The sequence below is a fragment of the Hyalella azteca genome, unplaced genomic scaffold, assembly GCF_000764305.2.
Source record: "Hyalella azteca isolate HAZT.00-mixed unplaced genomic scaffold, Hazt_2.0.2 contig6587, whole genome shotgun sequence".
In the NCBI taxonomy this organism is placed as follows: domain Eukaryota; kingdom Metazoa; phylum Arthropoda; class Malacostraca; order Amphipoda; family Hyalellidae; genus Hyalella; species Hyalella azteca.
Window position 1 is genome coordinate 193982 of NW_025936745.1, and position 24168 is coordinate 218149.

The window sequence follows — 24168 nt, forward strand, 5'->3', positions numbered from 1 at the left end:
CGTTTCTTGTTTTTCACATAAGTGACTTGTGGAAACACTTGCACCACGAATGCTTTGGAGACAGGTCATTGTAGACAAGTGATGCAGTAGGCAGCCAGTTCCCTGAATGGATGATAATTGTCAAGATCAGTGAAATATTGAATGGCACTCCAGAATTCAAGTGGCACTCTAGAATTCAAAACCACCAAACAAAAACAAAAATGGTTGAGCTTGCGTCGCAGAGATCGGTTCGACAACCTCACTCGTCCTAGGTCATATCATCAGTTCATCACTGATCAGTAATCAATCGAGGATCATCACTCTCATGCTCATATTGCACTAAGCACTTTTGTTAAATGTTAACAATTAAATTGGGGTTATTTTATCAAGCGGTAAACTTGCGGTTCTAAAAATGGCGGGAAACCTCTAGTCGCGCCACTCTGATGGTAACCTATATAATCCACGCCTACGTTGGAGGAAATTCAAACTTCAGAGGTGGAACTTAATGCAGTAAATTTGCAGTAAGTCAGAAAATACCAGAAAAATACCAGATTTAGGCAAATATACCAGATCTAAAATGTTCATACCAGACACCTTTTGAAAATACCAGATTTGTGAAATCTGGTATAGAAATATACCATCTGGCAACGCTGCAGCGCACCGCTTGGATGCCTAGCCTCCTAGGAACGTCGCATGCGAAAACTTAACCTACAATCGGAATTCATCCGTAACTGCGTAAAAATTTAAATCCAATCCATCAAACATCTGGAATCACCCGAAAGGACTCGATTGAACGTAAAAAAAAATATATTGTAGACATAGCTACTTTCAGTATTCGTTGATATATGCGATGCTGGCTTTAAGAAAGAAAAAGTAAGACACTTTCGGCAATTAAGTTTCTACTTTTTCGGCAATTAAGTTTCTAATTTGAGCGTTATTCAAATTCAAGAGCATGATAAAAATTATATTAAGTGCCGATTATTGTAAATTTCTCGAGTATAAGACAACAAACCGTTATGATGTGTACGGCAGCAGGCAATTCAGAGAGCTTATTCAAGTTAAAGCTTAACATTATTTACATGACAACTGACTAAGCGGAGGCTCGGAGCATCACAAAATCACCGTTTATTCAAAAACAAAAAAAGTTAATGTAAATCATTCTTTCTTGGCTCGGTTATAAGACTTCAACTATGTATTTTCTGTTCTTTTTTGAAGAATATCAGCAATTCCAAAGTCAGGCTTTGGTGGAAAAGCATATTATAAGAATGATCGCACTCGATTGCGCAATTACTAATAAAATAGAATAATCACACACATCTTCGAGAATCAAATCAATGGATCAAATAAAACAATTTTTATAGATTTCATTAATCAAAACGTTGCGCAGTATAAAATACGAATATGTATAACAAATAACACGAGAGTAATGATAGGCTCCGACCCAAAATGAAAGTATAGCAAAGATACACTAACAATGTGTGGCCTTTAGTCTCGGCTGTTAACTCAAAATACACCCACAGGCATTTCTGCCATTGAAATTTGATTTTGATATCTTGATACAAATTTATCAGCTTAAAAGTACGCTACCAACTGCGGTGTTTGGACGATTAGAGAGAAGAAACCATATCATAAGCACATATAAGATTTGAGTAAGCCATTCTCAGCTTTATGTACGTATAATACTAGTCCATATGAAATGATCCATTCCAAAATATTTATTACGCTCATGTGATGCTCCAACAAGAGAATTTGTGCCTTAAAACATTAAGAATCGAATAAGAAAATGAAGTTGAGCAATTTCAACGAGAGAATAGCGAGACCAAAAAAATATCATGGAAGATAATATTCCTTTTTGATTTCACAAATAAGCGCTAGCATAAATTCTGCACACTACCGTCGTTTCCGTTTCACTACTTAACACTTAAAAATCAACACATGGAATATAAGACCCTCTTCTTCGTTGAATGTCGCAAAACTTATCCAGAAGCGAAATTTGAATATGGCTGAAGAATTCTCACAAGATCCTTACAATTACTGATTTGGCAAGTGTTTAAAGGAAAGTCTCATGTGTAATGGGTATATAAATGTATACAAAAAATATGTCAGTCAACATAAATGTGTATAAAACTTAACAGACTAATGAGCAGCGAAATTGACCCAACAAAAGCAATGAAAGAAGCTGTCTTTTATGAGTTGCAAAGAATATTGCGTTATAACATTACAGCTTGAATGTATTCAAGTCGACGATGCATTGCAGGAGCAAGCAGCAAACAGGACATTAAAAACAAAACATGCAACAATAAATTTCTACACACAGGGTTATGTAGTAAAAAAATTAAAACGAACATTGAAGTAAATAAAGAGTACAGAATGACGCTAAGTATCTGTAAAAAGATGATAGTCAACTGTACCTCACACGTTTCTTTTAAACTAAACAAGACAAAAAAGTAAACAGCCTTGAAAAACACAAAACGAAAAATAAGTGCAGAGTTTTTGTAGGCGCGAAGTGAATGCAGCAATGCAAATATGAAACAAGTAGGGAAAATAAATGTGATCCTCAAGTTGTTCATGTAAAAGTTATGTTACTGAAACCATATTATGTATACCAGACCAAACCCATCATGTAACTCCGTAAGTACCAAAACATTTGAATCGTCACGAAAGAAATATGACAGCTCAACATGAACAAAAACAGTAAAAAAAACGCGAGCCATATTATACGCAAGCTTAGAAAATTTCCATTTGCAGGTGACAGCAGATAATTGTACACATGCACTGCAATTGTTAGGCACAATAATTTTTCTCTTATGTACACAAGATTCTGTGCTCAGCTCTAGCAGTTTGATAAAGTTAGCGGCGTAAACAGCTTCTAATTTCTATGCATCATTGACGCAATGAAGATGTTTCATTAAACGGGAATCAATCTTTTGCAATGAACAGATTATCATATATTCACGCCTTGAAATTGATTGAGCTCGTGACAAGAATATTTCTACTGTAAGCAAAACATTGTAACTTCATTAATATAAGAATTTCAGTATCGTAATTAATTGAACAAGTAAAATGAAGAAAAAAGACTAAAAAAAAGATAGCTAAATTCCGTGGGGCTGATGGAAGAGACATCCACCCCTCTGAGGTATCCACTCCACGGCCAACAATTCGGAATACAGCCTTCAGAATAAAAAAAAAAAGATGGCATACTTTAGCTAAAGCCTATAAATCGCCCTTCAACAAAATTGTCTGAAATAATGACGAAGATAATCCACGCGAAAATGACACAGAGAAACTATCTATTAAAGAGAATTTACAGAATACACGCTCTCCATTAAATTTTCATGAGCATATCCGATAACTTTGTGAAGCAATCAAAGACAGAATGGGCGAGTATGTCTACGCAAGCGAGTTGTGCAAGTCGCCATAATTCGCCCAACGTTGCCTTAACGCGAGCATTGTGAGTACTCATTCAGTAGGTGCAAGGTTCATTAGACGTCACGGCAGGAGCTCATCACAGTAACATCACATTACATGAGTAATGTGATAAATACACATCACTTAAGTTGAATATTAGTCTTTTTGTTGCGGCAGATCTTGAAACCTAAGTGATTAGGAACCTGACATACTGGCAGTGGCAGTCTTAACTGCTTACCACCAAACCAAAAAAAAGTTTGTTCATATATTCGTAATGCTATTCTTGCGTGAATACAGAAACAATTCAGTACATTTATTTTGAAGGCTATACCAGACAAATCCATCACAGATGCAAGACAATACATGCATTACATTGGACCGATAAAAAGGCACAAAAGTCATCAAAACAACACAGAAAGAGTAGCTCACACAATACGAAACATACATCAAATTGAACATTCATCTGAAGATATCATTCAATGTTGCTATAAATTTACTCATCTGTAGGGAGATGAAGTTTCTCAAGTTTATGAGGGAAAATTCGTTGGATCCTCTCGTAGTTTTTAATCTCCGATTAGTTTAGATGATCCATTGTATTTGTTGTTTCATATGCATAACTCTAAAAATGAAAGCAGTCACTCAGACGACAATTTACATTTCAGGTATTCGGGCATACAATCAATAGGATACTCCATAAGAATTCACGTAAAATAGGTACTACGTGGAGATGACCAAGTCTCTAACTAACCAAGGCTCTAGAGATGACCAAGTCTCTAACAACTGCGAACCCAACATGGCACATCTTACGACTACATACACCAGAGGCACTAGGCAGCTTACATGTCTATTCGACGAGTCACTACACAAAGCCTAAAACACCCATGAACAGAATACGCAACGCTCTTCACCTGCGAAAACTGAAAAAATAATCATCAATTATTCACGAAGTTCAAACCAGAAAAATCAGCGGCTCGCATTGGCCTAAGAAATTTATAATGGCAGCATAACATACAAGGTATGAGGGGAAAGAATCATACCAACTATCCAGACATCTCAGTTCTGCAGAGCCGTGAGTATTTTATTTAAAAACTCGAGGAAAGAAGTGTCAGTGCTGCTAAACCTGAAACTGAAGGAAATATTTGCCGCATTCTGAAGCATGCCATTTATCTGGCGAGTGAAGCATAACAGCATGGAAAGATATACTGAGCACTTCGAGAGCAAATAATACAGAAGAAATTATAGGAGAGACACATTAGACACGAGCAATCATTTTCAGCCCTTAGCATGATAGTCACTCGCACTAGAGACCTAGAATCATGGTTTAGTTATCTAGAGGTAATTAGAACGATACCGTACATATGAAAACTTAAATCTCTTTAGTAAAATATATCTTTTATAGTTCATAAAATGCCTAAAGACGAGCTTCCACAATAAACAATCGAACACAAGAAATTAACAAGGCGATGAACGACTACGTGACAGAGATGGACGGAGCATTTGAATGAAAAGATATCTTCTACTACACGCAAGCTCGAAATTGACACCATAACATCTGCTGGTTGCGCTAGACAAGTGATGACGCGTTTCTGTCCTGACCACAAGTCTGTGACCTGAAGAAAAATTAGACACCTAATCTACAATTGATTGAAATTGCAGGCCCTATTTCTGTATTTTTTTGAGTAGCCATAATTTTTTCTAGCTCTACACTTTAGCGTTGCGATTCAAAGTCTCTATCCCGCAACCTACGTGAATTTTATTAAGCAGCATTCATCACTTCACTTGATTAGCATCAGAAAGTGCACGGCTCAAAATGTAATATCCACTAGTCTCTTGAATATTTCTTTGAAATTGACAAAATAAAATTATTACCATTGATAAGATTCAGCCAGCACTTTAGGCTCACTTTCTCATTTGCTACTAATCACAATCCATCAGCGCCAATTCCTGCTAAAAAATTTTACGCAAACGCTCATGTGAATACTACTGATCACGCACGATAGATGTATCGTTACTGAAAACATTTGCCATACAATTCGAAAACTCATAATGGAAATTCCAGATAAACGTTTACAATGACACAGTACATATTCATTTCAATGGCAGATGCTACATGGCAACTTCATCTTCATCCATAACAGTTCTAGAGTTTGTGACAATTATTTGAGGGGAAGTTTAGCCTCGTAAAATGTTACTTTTGTTAACGACTTTGAGCCCGTCGAAGGCAATGGGCTGATCTTTGCACTTGTCGACGACGAACTGCGTAAAGCGCTTCAGGAACTTGGGATACTCTCGCTTGAACACGGCGCGTAGCACTGAAGCCGGCGCCCACCCTCCAGGGTTAACTGAAATCAAATTCAACTTTAAAAAATGCAAGGAAACTAATGAGGCATTCTTCTTCATAAGATAATCAGAGTAAAATCTATGACCTGGGCCAGAGTAAGAAGTTGCCTGTACAATGTGTAATGTACACGAAGTATGTAGATAGTGACTATCAGGTGTGAAATTTGATTCCAAACCTTTAAAAACTGTCTCATAACGTTAATCAGAACTTCTTTCAACCAATTTACATTATGAATTGTTAAGCTATTGAACAGCAATGGTACCAAATTGTTGGAAAGAGATAGCAGAACTTGAATTGTTATGTACCTCAACCTTGAAGTTATGAACTATACAGAAGATATTTAACAGTGCTAGTAGGCTTATCTGCGCACTGTGTGGAGCTCAGTAGAGCTCATATGGGACAGTTACTGGACTCGAAGATATTCAGTGAGAGGAACAGATTTGAACTCAGGAGTATGTCTACAGATAAGATTATAAAACTGAGCATTAATTTTTAGTGAATTATATTTAGAATTTACATCATTTTAAAGATTGGTGGATGCTTAAGGGTTGAAGGTGAGGCACTCTTGAAACTTGAGTACTGTTGTGTAAACTCTGGTGGTCTCTTTCAGAAAATTGAAGTGAACTCACCAGCCGATGTGTAAGTGACCTTAACGATGAGGCGGTCTCTAGAGATCGTCTCTATAGTCTCTCCTTCTGCCAGGGGAGGCTCGATGTAAGTCAAACAAAGGAAACAAGTCCGCGCGTCTACGCGAACTCTGTTGGGGTCCAGCTGCGCAAATATGAAAGATTTGGAGGCGCACTAATAAACAGCATTCATTATAGACATGATTGGGAGAAAGTATGGAGTTAAAACAAGCCTCAGCCTCTGAAGACCGATAGAACGCCTGGTGGTATGGCCACCGGGCGAATGTCCAGTAAATCTCTGGTGCACATGTGACCCATCATAATCACTTCATCACATCAAAATCACAATACCGTCGGAGTGGGACGGCAGGATACTGACTATGGCGTCAGGGTGGGACGTGGACTTGTTGCTGACGAGCCAGGCATCGTAGGGCGGGTCGCTGAGTTTCTTGAGCTCAGGATGGTCGCGGTCGAGACGTCGCACGTGAGACCACACAAGACAGTCCCGCTGAGCTATGGGCCACACGCGCTTGTGGATCTGATGTATCACTATAGTGTTGTCGTCAATGCTGTCCAGGATGGTGAGCTGCTCCACAGTCACTGCACACACACAAAATACCAAGTAAGCTGTGCGGAATATGAATGTTATTTTGTCCAGGATGGTGAACTGCTCCACAGTCACTGAACACACAAAATGCCAGATGCGAAGCTTATTAAAAGAACACAATATATTGACCGCGATGGTGAACGGCAGATAGGTAATGTTAGTTGAAGAGCAGGCAAAATAGATCAAATGTCAGAACTAAGAGAAGAGTAAGAAATGTGCTCGCTGCACTGAAGTCAAAAGATATGCATCTTGAAAATTTAAGGGTTTAATTTGATATAGTTACTCATTCATATAATGGAAGATAAAAACAATAACATTATATCAATGTAATATGAAAATATATATTTCAAGAAATAATTGGTCTAAAAAGGTAGTAATAGTAGTATTATCAATTTGAATGGCATCGAGGAACCGGAAAATAGTGTGCCGTTCAACTGAGATGATAGAAAGAAATGAAAAATTAAGACTAAGATTATCAGGAGTCGATATACGAGTATTTCAATTGAGACACCAAAACATTTCTGCTGCTTCTCCACAGCCTCTGAATAATAGGCATATTACACCCCACAAGCAGTAACATCCTCCAAACTCATCCAACACCGCAGCATATATTCAAGGACCCACCATCCCAGTCAAAGCGCAGTTCAGGAGACCAGAAGTAGTGTGTCATCTCGTGTGCCGTGGCCCCACAGACTTTATGTATGCCCTTGCAGGGGTCCAGGATGAGGCCGTCCTCCTCCACCTCCTTCCTGAAGAGTTTCATTTCGCCGTCCTCGTGGAAGAGCATCCACGAACCGGGCTCGTTTGGGTCCACGGAGATCTTCTCGAGAGACAAGCTTAGATGTTCCTCCGCCATACGGTTGATCTGTGAGTAACGTTCAGTAAGTGAGCTGATACGAATTTATGCTTATAAACAAACGAAAACATTTTTCACGAGAGACAAGGTCGCAAAATACAGTAATTAAATTCACCAACAAAAACGATGCCCTAACAATGCGTCGAGTTCTCATCAGTTTGAAATTCTTAATTGACAGGTTCTCATGTAAATTAGCCTGCTTAATTTAAAACTATGTTATTATTTCCTTCCTGCGAATTTGGCTTTTCTCCAGTGATGTTACTTATACTATAATTTTTTGAGCTGACGATTGATGTGTTCTTTAAAACTTTTTTGTGAAAATTTGGTGAATTTGCTTTTCATTTTATTCGTTGTTAAATTCATAATGAGCTAAAAATTTCAGCAAAAAGCACAGGCACAAACTGAATTAGAATTACGGCTCTTCACAGGGAAAATGAATCTAGAATAAAACGAAAATATTGTTGCTGTATAGGTAGAGGAAATATATCGGTTGTTACTCAGATACATCACATTATATTATCATAAAAAGATTATAAACTAGTCTAATAATTTCAGTTCAGTTAATTTACTGTTCAGAAGAAAACTAAATTTGTGATACCGGTAACAAATTGAACGATGTCATGAGTTTATTGCAAGTCATTCTTTATGAATCCAATTGGATTTAACGCAATACAAAAAATAGCTCAAGCAATCGGGTTGAAACTGTACGCATGACACGTAATGGATTGCCACTGGAAATTAAGCACAATTGAAGTATAGACTCATAATGGAGGTCAATGATGTAAACTCAAGCACAATTGAGGTACAGATTCCCAATTTCAATGAAGCACAATTGAGGCACGGATTCCTAATTTCAATGAAGCACAATTGAGGCACGGATTCCTAATTTCAATGAAGCACAATTGAGGCACGGATTCCTAATTTCAATGAAGTACAATTGAGGTACGGATTCCTAATTTCAATGAAGTACAATTGAGGTACGGATTCCTAATTGAAAAGAAGCACAATTGAGGTTCCATAAACGAGTTCCCTCATGGAGCTCAAGAGAAGACTCACGTCAGGCCACAGCGGGTGCTGCACGGACGGTACGACGGACGACGCAGCGTTGCGTCGCTGCCTCAGGCGGTCCCTGAGCTCGTCCTCCTCGTCCATCTTGTCGAGCGTGGACTCGACCGCGTCATAGAACTCATCCTCCCCCATCACGGAGTGGGGGCCTTCCTGTGGGGGCAAGGGGGAGGAGCAAGGCTGGGGTTAAGAGGAGGTCACGGCTGAGGTGAGAGCTTAGGCTGCGGTTGAAAGGTCAGACTTGGGTAACGAGTGCATGTATTTACGTGTTAAATAAAGTGTAAATATTGAGCAGGAACACTATGGCTGTGACGTCAAATATAGTGCAGAAAACTTAATTTGTATAGTGATGAGTTATATTTACGACGAGTGATTAGATTTAAATATAGCTTATTTGTGTATAGAAAAATAAATGATTTTAATCATTATGTGAGAGAAGCAACTGCACAACAAATAACCTGCATAAACACCGTCATGGCATGTCTGATTTAAACGATTTCAAACCATATTTTGAAATTGATAATGTGAGGGTTCATCTACGATTTTAAAAACACTTCAAAATTAATTCAATTGTTTCTGTGCTTTCTAGGCAATATTAGGATTTTTACTAATTTTCCTAAGCGACACAATTGGTAACAACTAGTATTAATGATCAAAATTTAAGTTATTGTCAACAACCTTTGCTATTCTTGTAGCTCAATCTATACGTATATTAATGACCTATATATTAATCTAAATCAATAACCCAACATTGAGGTAACCAAGAACAACACACTAAGGGGGAGCCAACCAACCATATTCAGGCAACCATGAACTTGGAAACAAAGACGGTCACCATATTTAAAAAATCTATTCACCATATCATCCAGTAAAACGTACATGTTACTGTATATTGGACCATTACACAATCCACCAACATGTTCTCATTTGAGAAACGGTGCATTTTATTCGGAGTTTTCTTTGCCTTGAAATTCTTAGTGAACTTGCAATTTAAGCAGACTAATGAAATAAAGTCTGCTTAAGCAGACTAATGAACTTGCAATTTAAGCAGACTCATATTGAGGAAATATCTGGATGACAACAAGACTTAAGGCTGCCTACACGTGCTGTGTCCAGTTCTGAGATAAGGATGAAATTCAGTTACTAGGATCAAGTTGCTGATAATAAATAGTTCCATACATGATAATACACACCTATATATAAATATTTCTGAATTATTTCTTATTCAGATAAATATTAATATTAGAAACTGTCAGCCAAAACACGTGAGGAACACGTCACCTCGTAGTCAGGACCGCCGAGCATCATGCCTCTGGCGTCAGCAGGGACGGTCACTCTAGGCATGCTGCCGATACCCACGGCTGCCGCACCCACCCCTCCACCAGACACTCCACACTCCTCCACCTGCACACAGTGAGAACTGCTTACTCTTCAAACTATGGACATGGGCGAGGAAATTTATCCAGCACATCAACCCGCATAGCAAGATATTGAAACATCAACCCGAAAAATGGAAGAGGAAATTTAAGATATTGAAACATCAACACGAGAAATGGGAGAGGAAATTTAAGATATTGAAACATCAACACGAGAAATGGGAGAGGAAATTTAAGATATTGAAACATCAACCCGAAAAATGGAAGAGGAAATTTAAGATATTGAAACATCAACACGAAAAATGGGCGGGGAAATTTAAGATATTGAAACATCAACACGACAAGTAGGCCGATTTGTGTAGGTATGTTATTTCAACCCCTCAATCCATTAATTTTGATCAACACGCTAAACATCACTCTTCCAGCTAGACATAGAAGGGAGGTGCATTACAATCAAGTGCAAGAATACAGAAAAATAATTCATAAATTTTACGACTTTTATCAGTCGAAAATTTGTATAAACCACCGATCGGTCGATTGCTCGGGTATAAAGAATAACTAAGGTTTATGGGTAAAAGAAAGTTATGCCAGTTAATTATAATGCATGAGAAAAGGAAAGGATGGCGAGAGACATTCGAAAGAAAAAGACAGTTATGACGTATAATTAATGCTCTTAATAAGAACTAATAGGTGACAGTTAATTTATTCATTTTAAACTAATTGCTGACGGTTTATTGAGCAGACTTATAAGAGTTATTATGATGGTTATTGCATATGTACCTGTGCCTTGTATTGCTGCACTCGCTCCTCCGCACACTTGCGTCTCTCCACCTCCTTCTCTAGGCGCCTCTTGTAGGCCTCCTCCCGCTGGCTCAGGATCTCCACGCACTGCGCCAGCGTCTGCTGGATGCCTGCTGTCGTCGCTTGAACAACATCAAAATTGCTAATATAACACACAAAAAAACAATAGTACCTCGAAAATTTAATAAAGTTAGTCTTCAAAAGTTAATTGAGACAATAACATTACAAACACTGTGCCGGCCTCTGCTGGATGTCTGCAGTTGTCGACCAAACATCAGTAAATTTCTAATAATTACAAAAAATATAACTCAGTACTCACTGCAGTGAGTGACTGAGAGCGCATTTTCTTGTCGACAAAAACATGAAGTCACGGACGAACAGACAGACGGACATGGCGAGCACAATAGTGCATTTTTTCATAAATGAAAAAATGCGCTAAAGAGTCCAAAATCTTTCTAGTCATTGCAAAAAACAAATGAAGGCATCGAAATTACATGAATAAAAATAAAGGCTACATGGTAGGGAGGGTACCTTGAAGGTGAGAGCCTCGCCCTTGAAGTCGAGCACAGAGGCCCCGTACTTGTCGAGCATGTCTGTGGTGAGCGTGACTTCAGGGGCGACCGGCAGCTCCCCTTCTGCAGTGACAACGTCGCCACTGTCATGGCTGCCGTTGCCTGGAAAATACAGTAAACTTATTACAAGTCAAGAAAAATGAGGGTGCTGGATCGAGCATAGAGTTTTTTTCCATGTCCATGTCACTACAGGTTTGCACATCAACTTAATTGTTCAATGCTCGTATCTATTAAAGATTGTTTATGTGATTGAAGCCTGGCACCGCTAATTTAAAAAGAAGTTGAGACCCCTGTCCACAATACCTATCGCGTCACAATATTAATTGGCAATTTATTTTTAATCGTGGAATTTCTTGTTAATTTTTTACTTAGGAAAGTGTAAATTTTGTTCAAAAGAGAAACACAAGTTTCTTTTACATTTTAAAACATGACTCAAAATGTGGTTTCGTTCGTTTCGCTCATATAATTTTCAAGCCACACTGTTCAAAGAAATACCCTAAAATTTCGGGCTCTAAGCCAGGAACAAATTGAGAAGCAGTTGCAGTGGTCACAACCATGGCATCACCAAGCCAGCAAATAAAGCACTTACAAAGCAGGCTTTTATTCTTCGACAGGTCAGAGCAGGCATCAAAGAAGGACTGCAGAGCATCCATTTGTTTGATGAGGATATCTCTGTACGTCTCCAGCTCGGCAAGTTTGTCGCGCAGCCCTGAAGAAAATGGCATACAAACCAACACGCTAATAAATATTAAACAGCAATATTGAACAAAGTTCGAGATTTAGGCTTAAGAGAAAATCAAAATAATATCTAGAGCTTATTTATTTGCGGTCAGAATGAAGGGCATAACATGTATCACAGTGCATCAACAAAAACAAAAAAGGTTCATGTACGGTATTTAATGAAATATATTTGACAATTTGTAGTAAAATGAAAAACAATTTACATTACACTAAATCAACAAAAAAGGTTAATGCCTTCAGTGGCTAGGACAATCTTTAGCTTAAATAGACGTAGATTCAAACATGAAAATATACAATAACTTCAAAAACATAAGAAAACAATTTTTGGCAGGCAGTTAGTCAGAATTCTTACCACCAACACTGCTGTATAGCAGTAACAGACAATAGTTCTGAATGAAAAGATCACGATTCCTCAGACCCAAAGGATAATTTAACACAGTACAACTAACGATGGCATTTCTTGGATGAATGTCAGCCCTTCCAATGATGTACCATGAGCCAACAAGTCAGTTGGAACAACCAGTACCAGTATGAGATGAATGAGCGAGAACATCATGTTTTTGTCAAGCATTTCAGATACCATAGATGGACTGAATAAGAGAAATATATATATACTACTAGAAATCAAGCTTTAAGCAACCAGGTGGCACAATTATCACATTACTAACACAATGAAACAAAAAAAAGAATTTATATTAAAGAGCTGGTTGAGTTTTCAGAATTATATAATAGGGAACAAGCTAATGAGAGATATCTGTTGGATTTAAAATATATATTTTTTAAATTTTAAATAATCATTCTCTCAAGCCACCTTCAACTTTAAATTGAAAATAAACTTACAAATTAGAGCAAAAATTCAAATCATTATAAGATTAAATAGTGACACTCTGAGCCATGAGCCATGAACCTGAAATTTTAACACAATTGATTGTGGAATAGGAGTTACAAAAAAAAAAACAATGTTAACAAGATGAGCATGCCATTCTGTTGTATTCTGAGCAGGGGTTGCAGAGCATTAAGGCAGTCAATTGCAGCAACTCAATGTGGTCACGACGTGGGTATAACCTACCACCTTTTGATCCCCAAGCTATCAGTAAAGCTAGTATGGTTAACCATTAGAATTACCATAGACATGCCGTAAAATGGGTTACCTTGTACCATTGCTGTGTTACTTGGACCATTTTTATTGCTTACCTTTTTGTGAGACAAAAGCCATATAATAAATAAATAAATATATCTCTCAATTGCATTCGTAGGTTATCTCATGGTACTTCTAGAGCCATTAACACAATTTTTCTAAGGCAAGAACTTTTTGAGTAGTACTATATTTCATTTTCTTAAATTTCAAAACGGTCCAAGTCACCCCATCAATGGACCACATTACCCCGTTTTACAGTGACAGCTCATTTCCCCGTGTTAGAAGTTGAGCAGCTTCAGGCGTCACAACTGGCCAGTTCTTACCGTGCATCTTGAGAGCGGCACTTGATGGAAGGGAGGCATTACCATCACCCTCCTTAGAGAGCCTGGGAGGATGAGATGCTGAAGCTTTAAGTGGACTACCTTGCCCACCTTTGGAACTTTTGGCTGCTGCTGCTGTGACCGAGTTGGACGAAAGAGACACTGTACTGCCGTGACGGTTGAGGCTTTCGTTCTCCTGCATAATACGTAAAAATTTAATCCATTTGGCATTTCAAAGACTAAATTAAAATTAATTGAGTTTTTTTCAAGCCGGAACAAGAATTTTCAGCAAAACACTGAATAAGAAGGAGCTCAGGTGTGGTAACTAACCTTGTGTAACTCGAATGCATCAACCCATTGATGCTTGACATCACATCTCTCAGTGCGAAGATACCAGACACTGTCATTCAGGCACACATCAAATCTGCACTCATCAATTTCATGAGCCTGCAAAAAATTAGCAATAGAGACATAAATATAGTAGAAAAAAAAATGGTTATCAGCAAGCAACAACAATTGTGTCAGGCACCAAAATAAAAGAAAAAAATCTGGTGAATAGGCAAATTGAAATGTTAAATGCAAAGTGAACTTCAAGTAGCATGTTCTTAATGTTCTTTAATAGTATGTGAATATTGAGAGTCAAAGAAATAAATCACAAAAATTATATGGAAAAAAGGCCTCTTGGATTCTTCAGCTGTTTATATACAGGTAGCAGAAAGTATACCTATATTAGGATGACTATTTCTTATGAACATTTATATACTTCACTGTTGCTTGTCCCTCTAAACTAGAATTAAGTCAAATTATGATGAGCCAGTACCTTGACTATAGCTTGTAACTAGGTACTGTATTTATATTCCTTATTAGTATTTGTACCTGTAGGTAAGTATTAATCATTTAATTTATGATGAACCAGTACCTTGACTATAGCTCTAGAAACACTGATGGAACCACGGCAGCCAAAAGAAGCATCACCCTGGCTGCGGTAGTAGCTGAGTGTGCCATCCCGCAGAACAAAATATCGGTCTTGCCACCCATGAATGTAGTTAGTCCACTTTGATAGCACACCCTGAGATGGTTCAAAAACACAAAAATAGGAAAATTAGGTAAATGGAGCACTTCATTCAGAAAATTTTTTAAATGAAGAAATACAAGTTACATGAAATGTAGCTTCAAAGATGACCCTGCCTAAAGTTCAGTAATTAATTTGCTTATTAGTTTATTGCCAAATATTTCATGATGTTGCTTCTACAAAGGAATTCACAATGCAGATAATTTGGTATCATCCACTGAATTAAACAGGTATACAATAGAAATCTTTCAAATGGAAAAAAATAGCATCCACAATCAGGCTAACATAATATTAGCACAGACTTAAGTGAATGACTAAGCTGTTCACTAATTGATTCTTGAGCACTAATTGTTACCTGCATCACAGGAGGATTGCGGAGATTCAAGTTCTTCTCATCATCACTGTCATCCTCTGACAGCTGAGTAGCAGAGGCAATGTCTGTAGACATGGCTACCTATTTACATATGATAAGGAAGACTTGTGGAACAATGTATAAATGCTAACAAGGTATATATATATATAGATGACTGAATTTTAATTTTTAGTTGAGAAGCACTCATAAGTTGTCTTTTTATATTCTACAAAACCATTTAACTGAAGTTTCTCTGAAAAAAATAGGAAATTACATTGAATGGCCATTCTGTTTATTTACTTAGCACAAAACAGTATCATGCTTATAGCAATTACCCCAAGGACAGTGCATGCTGACAGGGCAATGGCTATGCAGTTTGTGCAGAAAGAGTTAAGAAATTTCACTTTTAACAGAAGCTTACAAAAGTTGAAGAACTGCAATTCAGCAAAATTTGATCACATTTTATGAAGTACAATAGGATTACAGTACCTACTTCAAATATTTGTGCAACCTTCCATTGGAATATTCATATAGACATCATTAAATACTTGTCTTCAGCTATTAGGATTGAGATTCAAATACAGATTGAAACGAGGAATATATCTACCTCTAAAACCGCATGTACAGCTTTGCTATCATTTTTTAACGAAATTACCGCTGCATGAATTACCTCTTATTTAATTGTTAATAACAGTGTATATTATATATATTATTGTGTACACTTTTATAAAAGTGTGTATTATTAAGTGTGTGTGTGTATTCCCAAAAGTGCCTATTTTACCATTTTATTTCAACAATAATCAGTCTTAGCCCTAATTGCTTCAGGTTTTTGAGTCACACTACAAACTTGTGTGGCAATGATTTTTGCAAGCTCAGCTCATTTAAGTAGTATTTTTTAGATGTTCTTCATCTTACATGCACCACAATTATTATACCAGGCATTGACTCATTAAAGCCTATTGGCAACTTTAGTAGCCACCTCAAAAGAATGGATCTTTCATTAATAATTTAAATTAAATTTCAGTTTTGTTGTACTTTTCTGTATCATACACATTTCATAGACATACAAAACAAGAATTGTTTTGTTTGGTCACTGACGTCAGTCAGTTGGCGTGGTATTGGCGAAATCATGAAAATTTTCTGCGCAAGTTGACGTAATATTTTTTATTTTAGAACATATTAATTGCAAAAATTTGTCTTATACGACTAGTGAATGTATTTGAGGGAGGCATCACCAACACGGTATCAGATTTCGAATCCCACGAGATATTGGAAGCGCGACAGATTCTGATGAGCTCAGTATATCGATTGGCACTGTGATGGAAGGTGTTTTGTGTTAGGTTTTTTGATCCATTTTCTTATGTTAACATGAGAATATCCACTGTGCAGGGAATGGGTAAATATTGCAAGATATTTGGTGATGCTTCAGCAGCAAAATTTATGCCTTCAGAAGACCCCAAGAGCTGGGGTAACAAAGACCATCACTTTTTTTAAATTACATCAAAACTATGAGAGGCAGGAGCCAGCAATTTATGGTGAGTAAAGCTAGAGTATAGACCTGTATTTTACATGTTTCAATTTAAGTTTAACTTATCTAGTAAAAAAAATGGCATCATTTTGAAAAAAAAAAGTGGTCAAAGTTACCCCAGTTTACGGTACATGTTATGCTTCTTATTTCAAGTGCATAATACAATAATATACCTAGTTATGTCACTATTGATGAATATTGCAAAAAATAACATCTTTACTATGTACCTTTGCTTACAAATACATGAAAAACTGCCCATGATTCAATCCACAAATACAAAACTGATCACTGATGCAATAAGCTGAGACATGAAAACTCCTTCCATTGCAAGCAGGAATACCAACCAAAGAAAAACATAACAAAGAAGGTAACAGGGACCTGGGACACCAACCATCATTATACTAATGTGAAAAATTGAAAGATACAAATTTTTCTATATTAAAAATTATCAGTAACTGACATTCAACAGAATGGTTTAAAAAAATAATAACCTTTGTAAATGTTATACATGCATGCATGCAGAATGCATGTGCAACAGACAAGGTGGTGGAAATCTAAAGATGGTTAGTGCCTTAGTGGTTACTGGTTAGTGGTATAGTTCTCATTACGCAATTGGTGGGTGAGGTAACTACAGCGCATTAACTGCAGATAAAGCTCCCGAACTTCGAGACGAAAATTGAGCGAAAACTTTATGTGATATATTGTGAGCCTTCTAAAGTTTTAATAATGAAGAATTCACAAGGTTCACAGAATCTAAAGGTTTGAATGCTTAATTTTTTATGTACTCTAATCTAGTCAGTCAACTGAGTTGTGCAAGTGTCATGTTGTGCATTGCCTTTTCTTCGATAAGTTTCCCCAATTGCCAATGAGTTTATCCTCAATTTGAAAGCTGATGTAACGAACAGGTGCAAATGCAATAGGCCTAAATGCTTTTTATATCTAATTTGAAACCTTAATGTTCAGAGTATTAGTATACTATTTCCTTCTATAGAATAATAGATCTCTCTTGCACATCTGTGAGTGACACACGCAATTAACAATGTTGGGAGTGGGACTGAGGGACTGGGACACTTTTTTTAAGTGAACCACAAATCTTAGAGATAGAATTCCATCCTGCAGTCTGCACCCTGGGAGAATATATTACCTATACAGAATTCCACACTTGACCCCATCAATCATCATCATAGGAGCCTTAGGAGGTAATTCATTTGGCAGAAATCTTATGCATCGTGGCAAAGCAGAAACTTTTTAATCTCTCTCAAGTTCATTTTTGAGTTCTGTAAGTAGACCTGTAAAGTATGTATCCTGGATACCAGACTTATCAAGTTATCATACATAAGAAATTGGTTTAAATCTCGAGTAAATGAGGGAATTAAATTTGAATTTTTTTTTTAAAGGCCTCCCACACTCACCATTCCAACAAAAAAAAAAGGAATTGATTGAAGGCACCCTATCATTGAATTTGAATTGATTCAAAAAAATTTCAGGTTTGTCACTATGAATTATTCTTGTATATCCGCAAATGGCAGGAAACCTCTGGTCGTGGCCCTTAAGTTAGCTAGATGTTTTCCACACTTCCTGGCAGGCACTACAGCCTTACAGTTACAGGCACTTAGGCATTATTTTAAACTGGGTTGTGTGGTTAGAGTTTGGCTTTGAAGCAGGTTCTGAAGAGTGAAGAAGTTGATGTAGATTGTAGAACAGGTTTGGCATAACTGTGAGCGTGAAGTCTGGGCTTTATTTTTGGTAGGTCTTCCTTCCTGTTATGAGCCACACATTTAGGATGAAGTAGGTTTTCGGGGAATTTTCCTGCGTATTTTGACTTTTTTAAGCCATTGCTGCGCACAGTTGGCACAATGTAATCAAAATTGTCTCTCTTCACGCACGTGTTCACGCAATCCCAGCCATCAATTCTACATTGCGCTGCCGCGCAAGAGCAGTTTGTGGAGGAACAGACGTAATACTCAGTACAGTATGCCTTTAATTATCTTTCAATAATATATGATTTTTCTTGATATGGAAATTTGGTGAATGAGAAATCTAGAACTTGATTTTAGAAGACATTTTTTCCAAAGTCATATGGCAACACTGAACACCATCTGTTTACATTTCATATGTATAATAGCCGCAGTTCACGATTACCGCACATTCCATATCCGACAAGCGGAAGAGTCAGAAATAACCTGGACATGTCTTACATTTAAATTGTTAGTTCGACTTGCGTAGTTGATATAAACTTTGATCTTTGATGACCAACGAAATATAACTTTTTAATAGGGAGACTTCATGTTTATTATACTACAAGTAATGATCTTTATTTAATTAGAGCCATGTTGAAATGTTTTTTTTTTTAAGCCTGCTTCTAGATCATTAATGTTTTTATATAGGTACATCCTCATATTGTTAGGGACGCTCGCTGCTGCCATCAGATTTTAAAATGTAAAAGTTGAATAGATACAGATTTGTATGAATAATGCCATTCAATATCATTAGCTACATTAAATTGAGGGTGAAACATTAGAATGGCAATGTTCAGTTTATCTGAAGCAACCTTTACAAAATTAGCGTCAAACAAGCAAACGGATGTCATGTCAACCGGAACTGGAACATCATGGCTGAGAGTATTTTATGCAGCTAATGAATTTCACAAACTTTGCTGGAAGTGAGAAAAAAATGTGAGATTATTGAATTTTTGAAAAAATGCGGGATAATTCAATGAAGGGTGGTAGCAGAACTGCAATCTTGATACTCTATGGCAATTTGTGCTATGATAACCTACGTTACTATTTTCATATGATAGTTATAATTTTTGCACATTCAAAGTACACATGACATAACATAACGCACCCAGATTTGGAAACCATAATTGCTCAAATGAAGCAAAAATAAACGACAGACCATTGACTTATCATGCAAATATATATTTTCATATTTTGTATCACATAGTTTAATTATGCTCTGTAATTATGCCGTATTGACCTAGTTTGTATAGTCCATTTATGCGCATTGTTATTAGTATTAGGTATTGATCGTGTCAATTTTGCCGGCCAGGAGGATGTTGGGATTTGGGAATGTAGTGACGTAGTTGATGACACTTTTTTACTTTTTAAGCATCCTTCTCACATTAAACTCTTTTTTGATTACCTAAATTCGCAGCATAAATCTATCAAATTTACTATGGAACTGGAATCTAACAATAGCCTGTCCTTCCTCGATTGCAATATTACTAAATCTAATGGCTGTTTTCAAACTTCTGTATACCGAAAATCGACTTTCACAGGCCTCAGTACCAGCTTTTTTAGCTTTTGCTTGTTTCGATTTAAGATTAATGGGATTCAAACACTTTTACACCGAGGTTTTCGTATTTGTTCTACTTACAATATTCTGCACGCTGAATTCGAATTTTTACGCAATATATTTTCGCTTAATGGATTTCCGACTAATCTGGTGTTTACCCAAATAAAGAAATTCATGTCCAAGCGGTACCATGAGGTTGCTCCCGAGCGTGACAATAGGGATGTTGTTTATTGCTCTCTTCCATATTTCGGCCCTGCATCCAAAACTATGTCAAGAGAGCTAAAACTGTTATTTTCTAAGTATTTTGCAAATGTTAATCTTCGTGTCATATTGGTCAACCATTTTAAAATCGGTTCTTTTTTTAGGTACAAAGATACTCTCCCACTGCATATGCAAGCGTCCCTAATTTATAAATATAGTTGTGCACAATGTGCATCTGCGTACGTCAGGATGACGTCTCGCAATCTTCATTCTAGGGTCGCAGAACATAGGGGCAGGAGTTGTAGAACTGGTAACTTACTGTCGCGCCCACCTCATTCGGCTGTGCGGGCTCAAGCCGAGCAGTGCGATGTTCCAGTTTCTGACAGCGACTTCAAAGTTTTAGCTTCCAGTTCCGGTGTTTCTGATTTGCGCATTTTAGAATCATTGTATATCTTTAAACAGAGGCCTAGTTTGAATTTAGCTTTTAGCTCTTACCCGCTTGAAATTGTAAATAGGGTAAAGGCGGTATATTCCGACATCGTAGGTAATTCCGTCACTTCTCTAGTTTTTCCTTTATATTAAGCTTTGTTTTAGTTCCATGCGTTCATTGATGGTTGAAATGGTGACGTTATACATTTGCGTGTCGAAATACTGCAGTAAGTTACGTAACCCCCATGTTAGTAAGTCGCGAAAAAAATCGGTTTTCCGATGCCGACCGCCAAAAATGGATTTCAGATTCGTAATCTACACCCCAAAAAACATATAATTCAAAAAAAACACCCTTTTTTTTGGATGTAGTTAATCTGCAATAATACCCGCCAGCCAATCAGTAATCAGAGCAGGAGGCAGGGCCACCGCAGGGGCCACACCCAGTCAGGCCAGCCTTAGTCTGGCCAGGCCAGGGCCCGGGCCAGCCGCCAGATACCAGATGACTATTCAGCCAAATACTTTTCATATTTGAATGTTCTTAACACAATCACACTAATTCGGTTAGGTAGCACTAGTGACAGTAGTGTTTACAAATTTTCCTTGTATTTTCAGATTAATCTACAACACCGTGAAGTCCCTGAAGCGTGAACTTTGGTAGTTTGGTTATTGTGCGAAAGCACCACGTAACCACACGTCTTGTCACCATGAACGAACAAACAATACTCGGTGTCCGGTGAGGAATGTACAAGTCCACTATAGCACCAGTTATTGATGCCAGGCTTCACGGTCCGCAAATTTTTTACGCCAATGACGTCAATCGAGGACACTGGAAAACCCAGAAGTTCTCTGCAAATTTTTGTCTCGGTCTATTTTCCTTCCTGATCAACTTGAAGGTTCTATTAATATCATACAGCATAGAATCATGTTTTCCTTGATACTACGCTTGTCTATTAAAATGAATACTTTTTTTTGCGATTAAGTCCACAAGTCATACGCGTGATAGAGTGGCACCATAGTTAAGATAATTTACACGAGGTACTTGATAGCCTAATAAAGTTACTAGGAGACATTGAAATTTTACTTGCCTTAGAAATTTATTTCACTCAGTTATTATGTTATCATATTCCTGCTCAAGTTTAGTGTGCAATGTAGAGTTAGTTTTTGGGCGTAAGCCCAAACTCATTTGGAATAGAATAGAAGAGTCTGCACTGAAGAAATAGTCCCATGGCCTGTTGCCGATTCTTGTACTTTTCTTGATTTGATTTCACACCCTGTCGCAACAGGCTACTCCTAACGTAACGTAACCTAACCTGCGAGGCTGCGCCTCTGTTGCGGTGGGGCCTGTTGCGCTCCGGCCAGTTGTGCTCCGGCGCTGTGAAGCAGTGGCTGTGTTGTGCAAAGCGGATTTACAGTTAGCCGGAGTTACCCACAGCTCATTGATCTGAGGCTATGTGTAGATATTGCATGCTGATGGTTGGCGTTAGGCCCAAGGCCTGTTTACGAGTCAATTTTGTTACCCAAAGCTGCGCTCCCGTTCCGCGCCAGCTGCCACCACATGTCCACGACCACATCACGGACATCAGCCACCTAACTTCAGTTTGCTCACAGTTATTTTTACACAGTAATTTTTATCTTTCTCCTTCCCTACATGGATGTCTACTTTAATCTACCAATCTCAAAAATTACCCAAATATATATAAAATAAAAGACTAATTTTTTATATGTATATGTGGATAATTTTTGAGATTGTAGATTAAAGTGGACATCCATGTAGGGAAGGTAAAACATAAGAATAACTAATTTTTATTTACTGTATCTAACCCGTACTATTTCGGTTAGGTTAATTGCAATAAAGTTGCATTGATATGTTTTGAAAATGTTTTATTATCACTAAATGTTTATGAGTAAATCCCAATAGCAAAACAATAAATATTTAGAGATTTCCAATAATTTTGGCCATTGTAGCGGCTAATGTAGCGGCGCTACATTTTACTGTAGCGGTAGCGGCAGCTACATTTCAGAGTAGCGCTGCCCAGCTCTTTCTGTTATACCTCAGAACCTATTTCATTCAGCAAGACAATGAGAAGCCACTTGCGAGTGCAACACTGGCGCTCTGAAACGCTCATCATACGTCATACGGGATATTATATATTAGCGGCCAGCATTGCTTAATACCTCCATCAATTTTCTGTGATGAGTAAAGCATGCTACAGTTTAAGTCAGTGTAGTCGCATGGATTTGAACCCCAGAAATAGTCTTCAATGATTTAACGTCAAGGAAGTTAGGCGAGCAAAAGCTGCCAGAAACTTGAGTTTAGTGCACTACGTCCTAACAAAGCGAATAACCTAATTATAACACGTATCACTTATGTTCTGTTTTTACGTCATCCATGAATCTGAATAAACGGTAGAAAATAATCAGTCGATTTATTTCTCCCGTTGAGCCACCACATCCGTGTTAAATATAAAATATAATTTTCAATTTGAAATTAAATTCAAAATTCGCATTCAAACATTTAGCTGCAACATGACTTGACGGTATGGAAAGAATAAGGTCCGGAATACAAAAAAAAATCTGTTTTTTTTTTAACAGTTCATAAAACAAAGATTTCTCAAAGTCAGAGTACATCATAAGTCAAAGGCTCTACAAATTAGTGGCTCTCATTTATAAGAGATCCTCATAAATAAGAGATCTTCATAAACCAAAGACCTTTAAAAAAAAGACGGTAACCAAAAGAAGGTAATGAACCCAAAACCCTCAATAAACAAAGAACCATAATAAACAAAAGACCCTCATAAACAAAAGACCCTCATAAACAAAAGACCCTCATAAACAAAAGACCCTCACAAACCAAAGACCCTTTTAAACAAAAGACCAGCATAAACCCTCATAAAGGGAGTAACAATTAATTCAGTGATGTCGGCGCTGAAGAGTGGGCCTGATGTGGCCTGTCGGCGATTCTTGTACTTTTCGTGAGTTGTTCACAGAATATCTAAAAGCATGTCATTGGACCGGATCTTTTCAGGACTGACGATAGTTTGAAATTGCTACTAGACTTACACCGGGTTCGATATTGTGCTAGGCATCTCAAGTCTGAACATATATTTCTCCATAGCTTTATCTATTGTTCTTGAACTCGTTTATACTCTGAGCGTCAACGATGTAATCGGGGAGGCAGTTCCACGTCATGTCGGTGATTCGAAGCGAGAAGAAATGTTGTCGCGTGGATGAGTTGCAACTCATTTTTTTTAGTTTATGGAGTTTCATAGGTGGTTTATTGAGTTTCATAGTTTATAGGCTCCTGGTGTTGGTTCTTGTTTCAAATTCTAGTAATCCTTCTGGGCCCTTGTATAAACCTTGAGTATACTTGTATGCTTCAATGAGGTCCCCAGGCAGACGTCGATCACTGAGGCTTGGAAGCTTCAAAATCTTTAATCTTTCTTCATAGAATTATCCTTG

The 24168-nt window shown here is 37.5% G+C and overlaps 1 protein-coding gene across 2 annotated transcripts; it reads right to left on the reverse strand.

The window, feature by feature from the left end:
* Positions 1–1318: 1318 nt before the first annotated feature.
* LOC108677187 (ceramide transfer protein) lies at positions 1319–15509 on the reverse strand. 2 transcript variants are annotated; one of them, XM_018165361.1, is made up of 13 exons: positions 15258–15509; positions 14750–14899; positions 14161–14277; positions 13942–14026; positions 12221–12340; positions 11591–11733; positions 11039–11182; positions 10164–10286; positions 8874–9035; positions 7586–7826; positions 6734–6954; positions 6358–6499; positions 1319–5729 (listed from the first exon to the last, which is right to left on the reverse strand). In XM_018165361.1, exons 1-13 carry the CDS (start codon positions 15348–15350, stop codon positions 5560–5562), a joined length of 1911 nt encoding a protein of 636 aa, XP_018020850.1. In that variant the 5' UTR covers positions 15351–15509; the 3' UTR covers positions 1319–5559. The 2 variants fall into 2 exon arrangements, with proteins under 2 accessions (XP_018020850.1, XP_018020849.1); XM_018165360.1 differs by having other exon boundaries at positions 13834–14026.
* Positions 15510–24168: the final 8659 nt, after the last annotated feature.

What these genes read in the sequence shown, in the direction of transcription:
- LOC108677187 (XM_018165360.1), bottom strand. Translation starts at nt 15,350, where the DNA reads ATGTCTACAGACATTGCCTCTGCTACTCAGCTGTCAGAGGATGACAGT. An exon ending in GCAATCCTCCTGTGATGCAG is followed by an intron (nt 14,900 to 15,257) that starts GTAACAATTAGT and finishes GAACCATCTCAG; the next exon opens with GGTGTGCTATCAAAGTGGAC. An exon ending in GGTCACTTACACATCGGCTG is followed by an intron (nt 5,730 to 6,357) that starts GTGAGTTCACTT and finishes ATTTGATTTCAG; the next exon opens with TTAACCCTGGAGGGTGGGCG.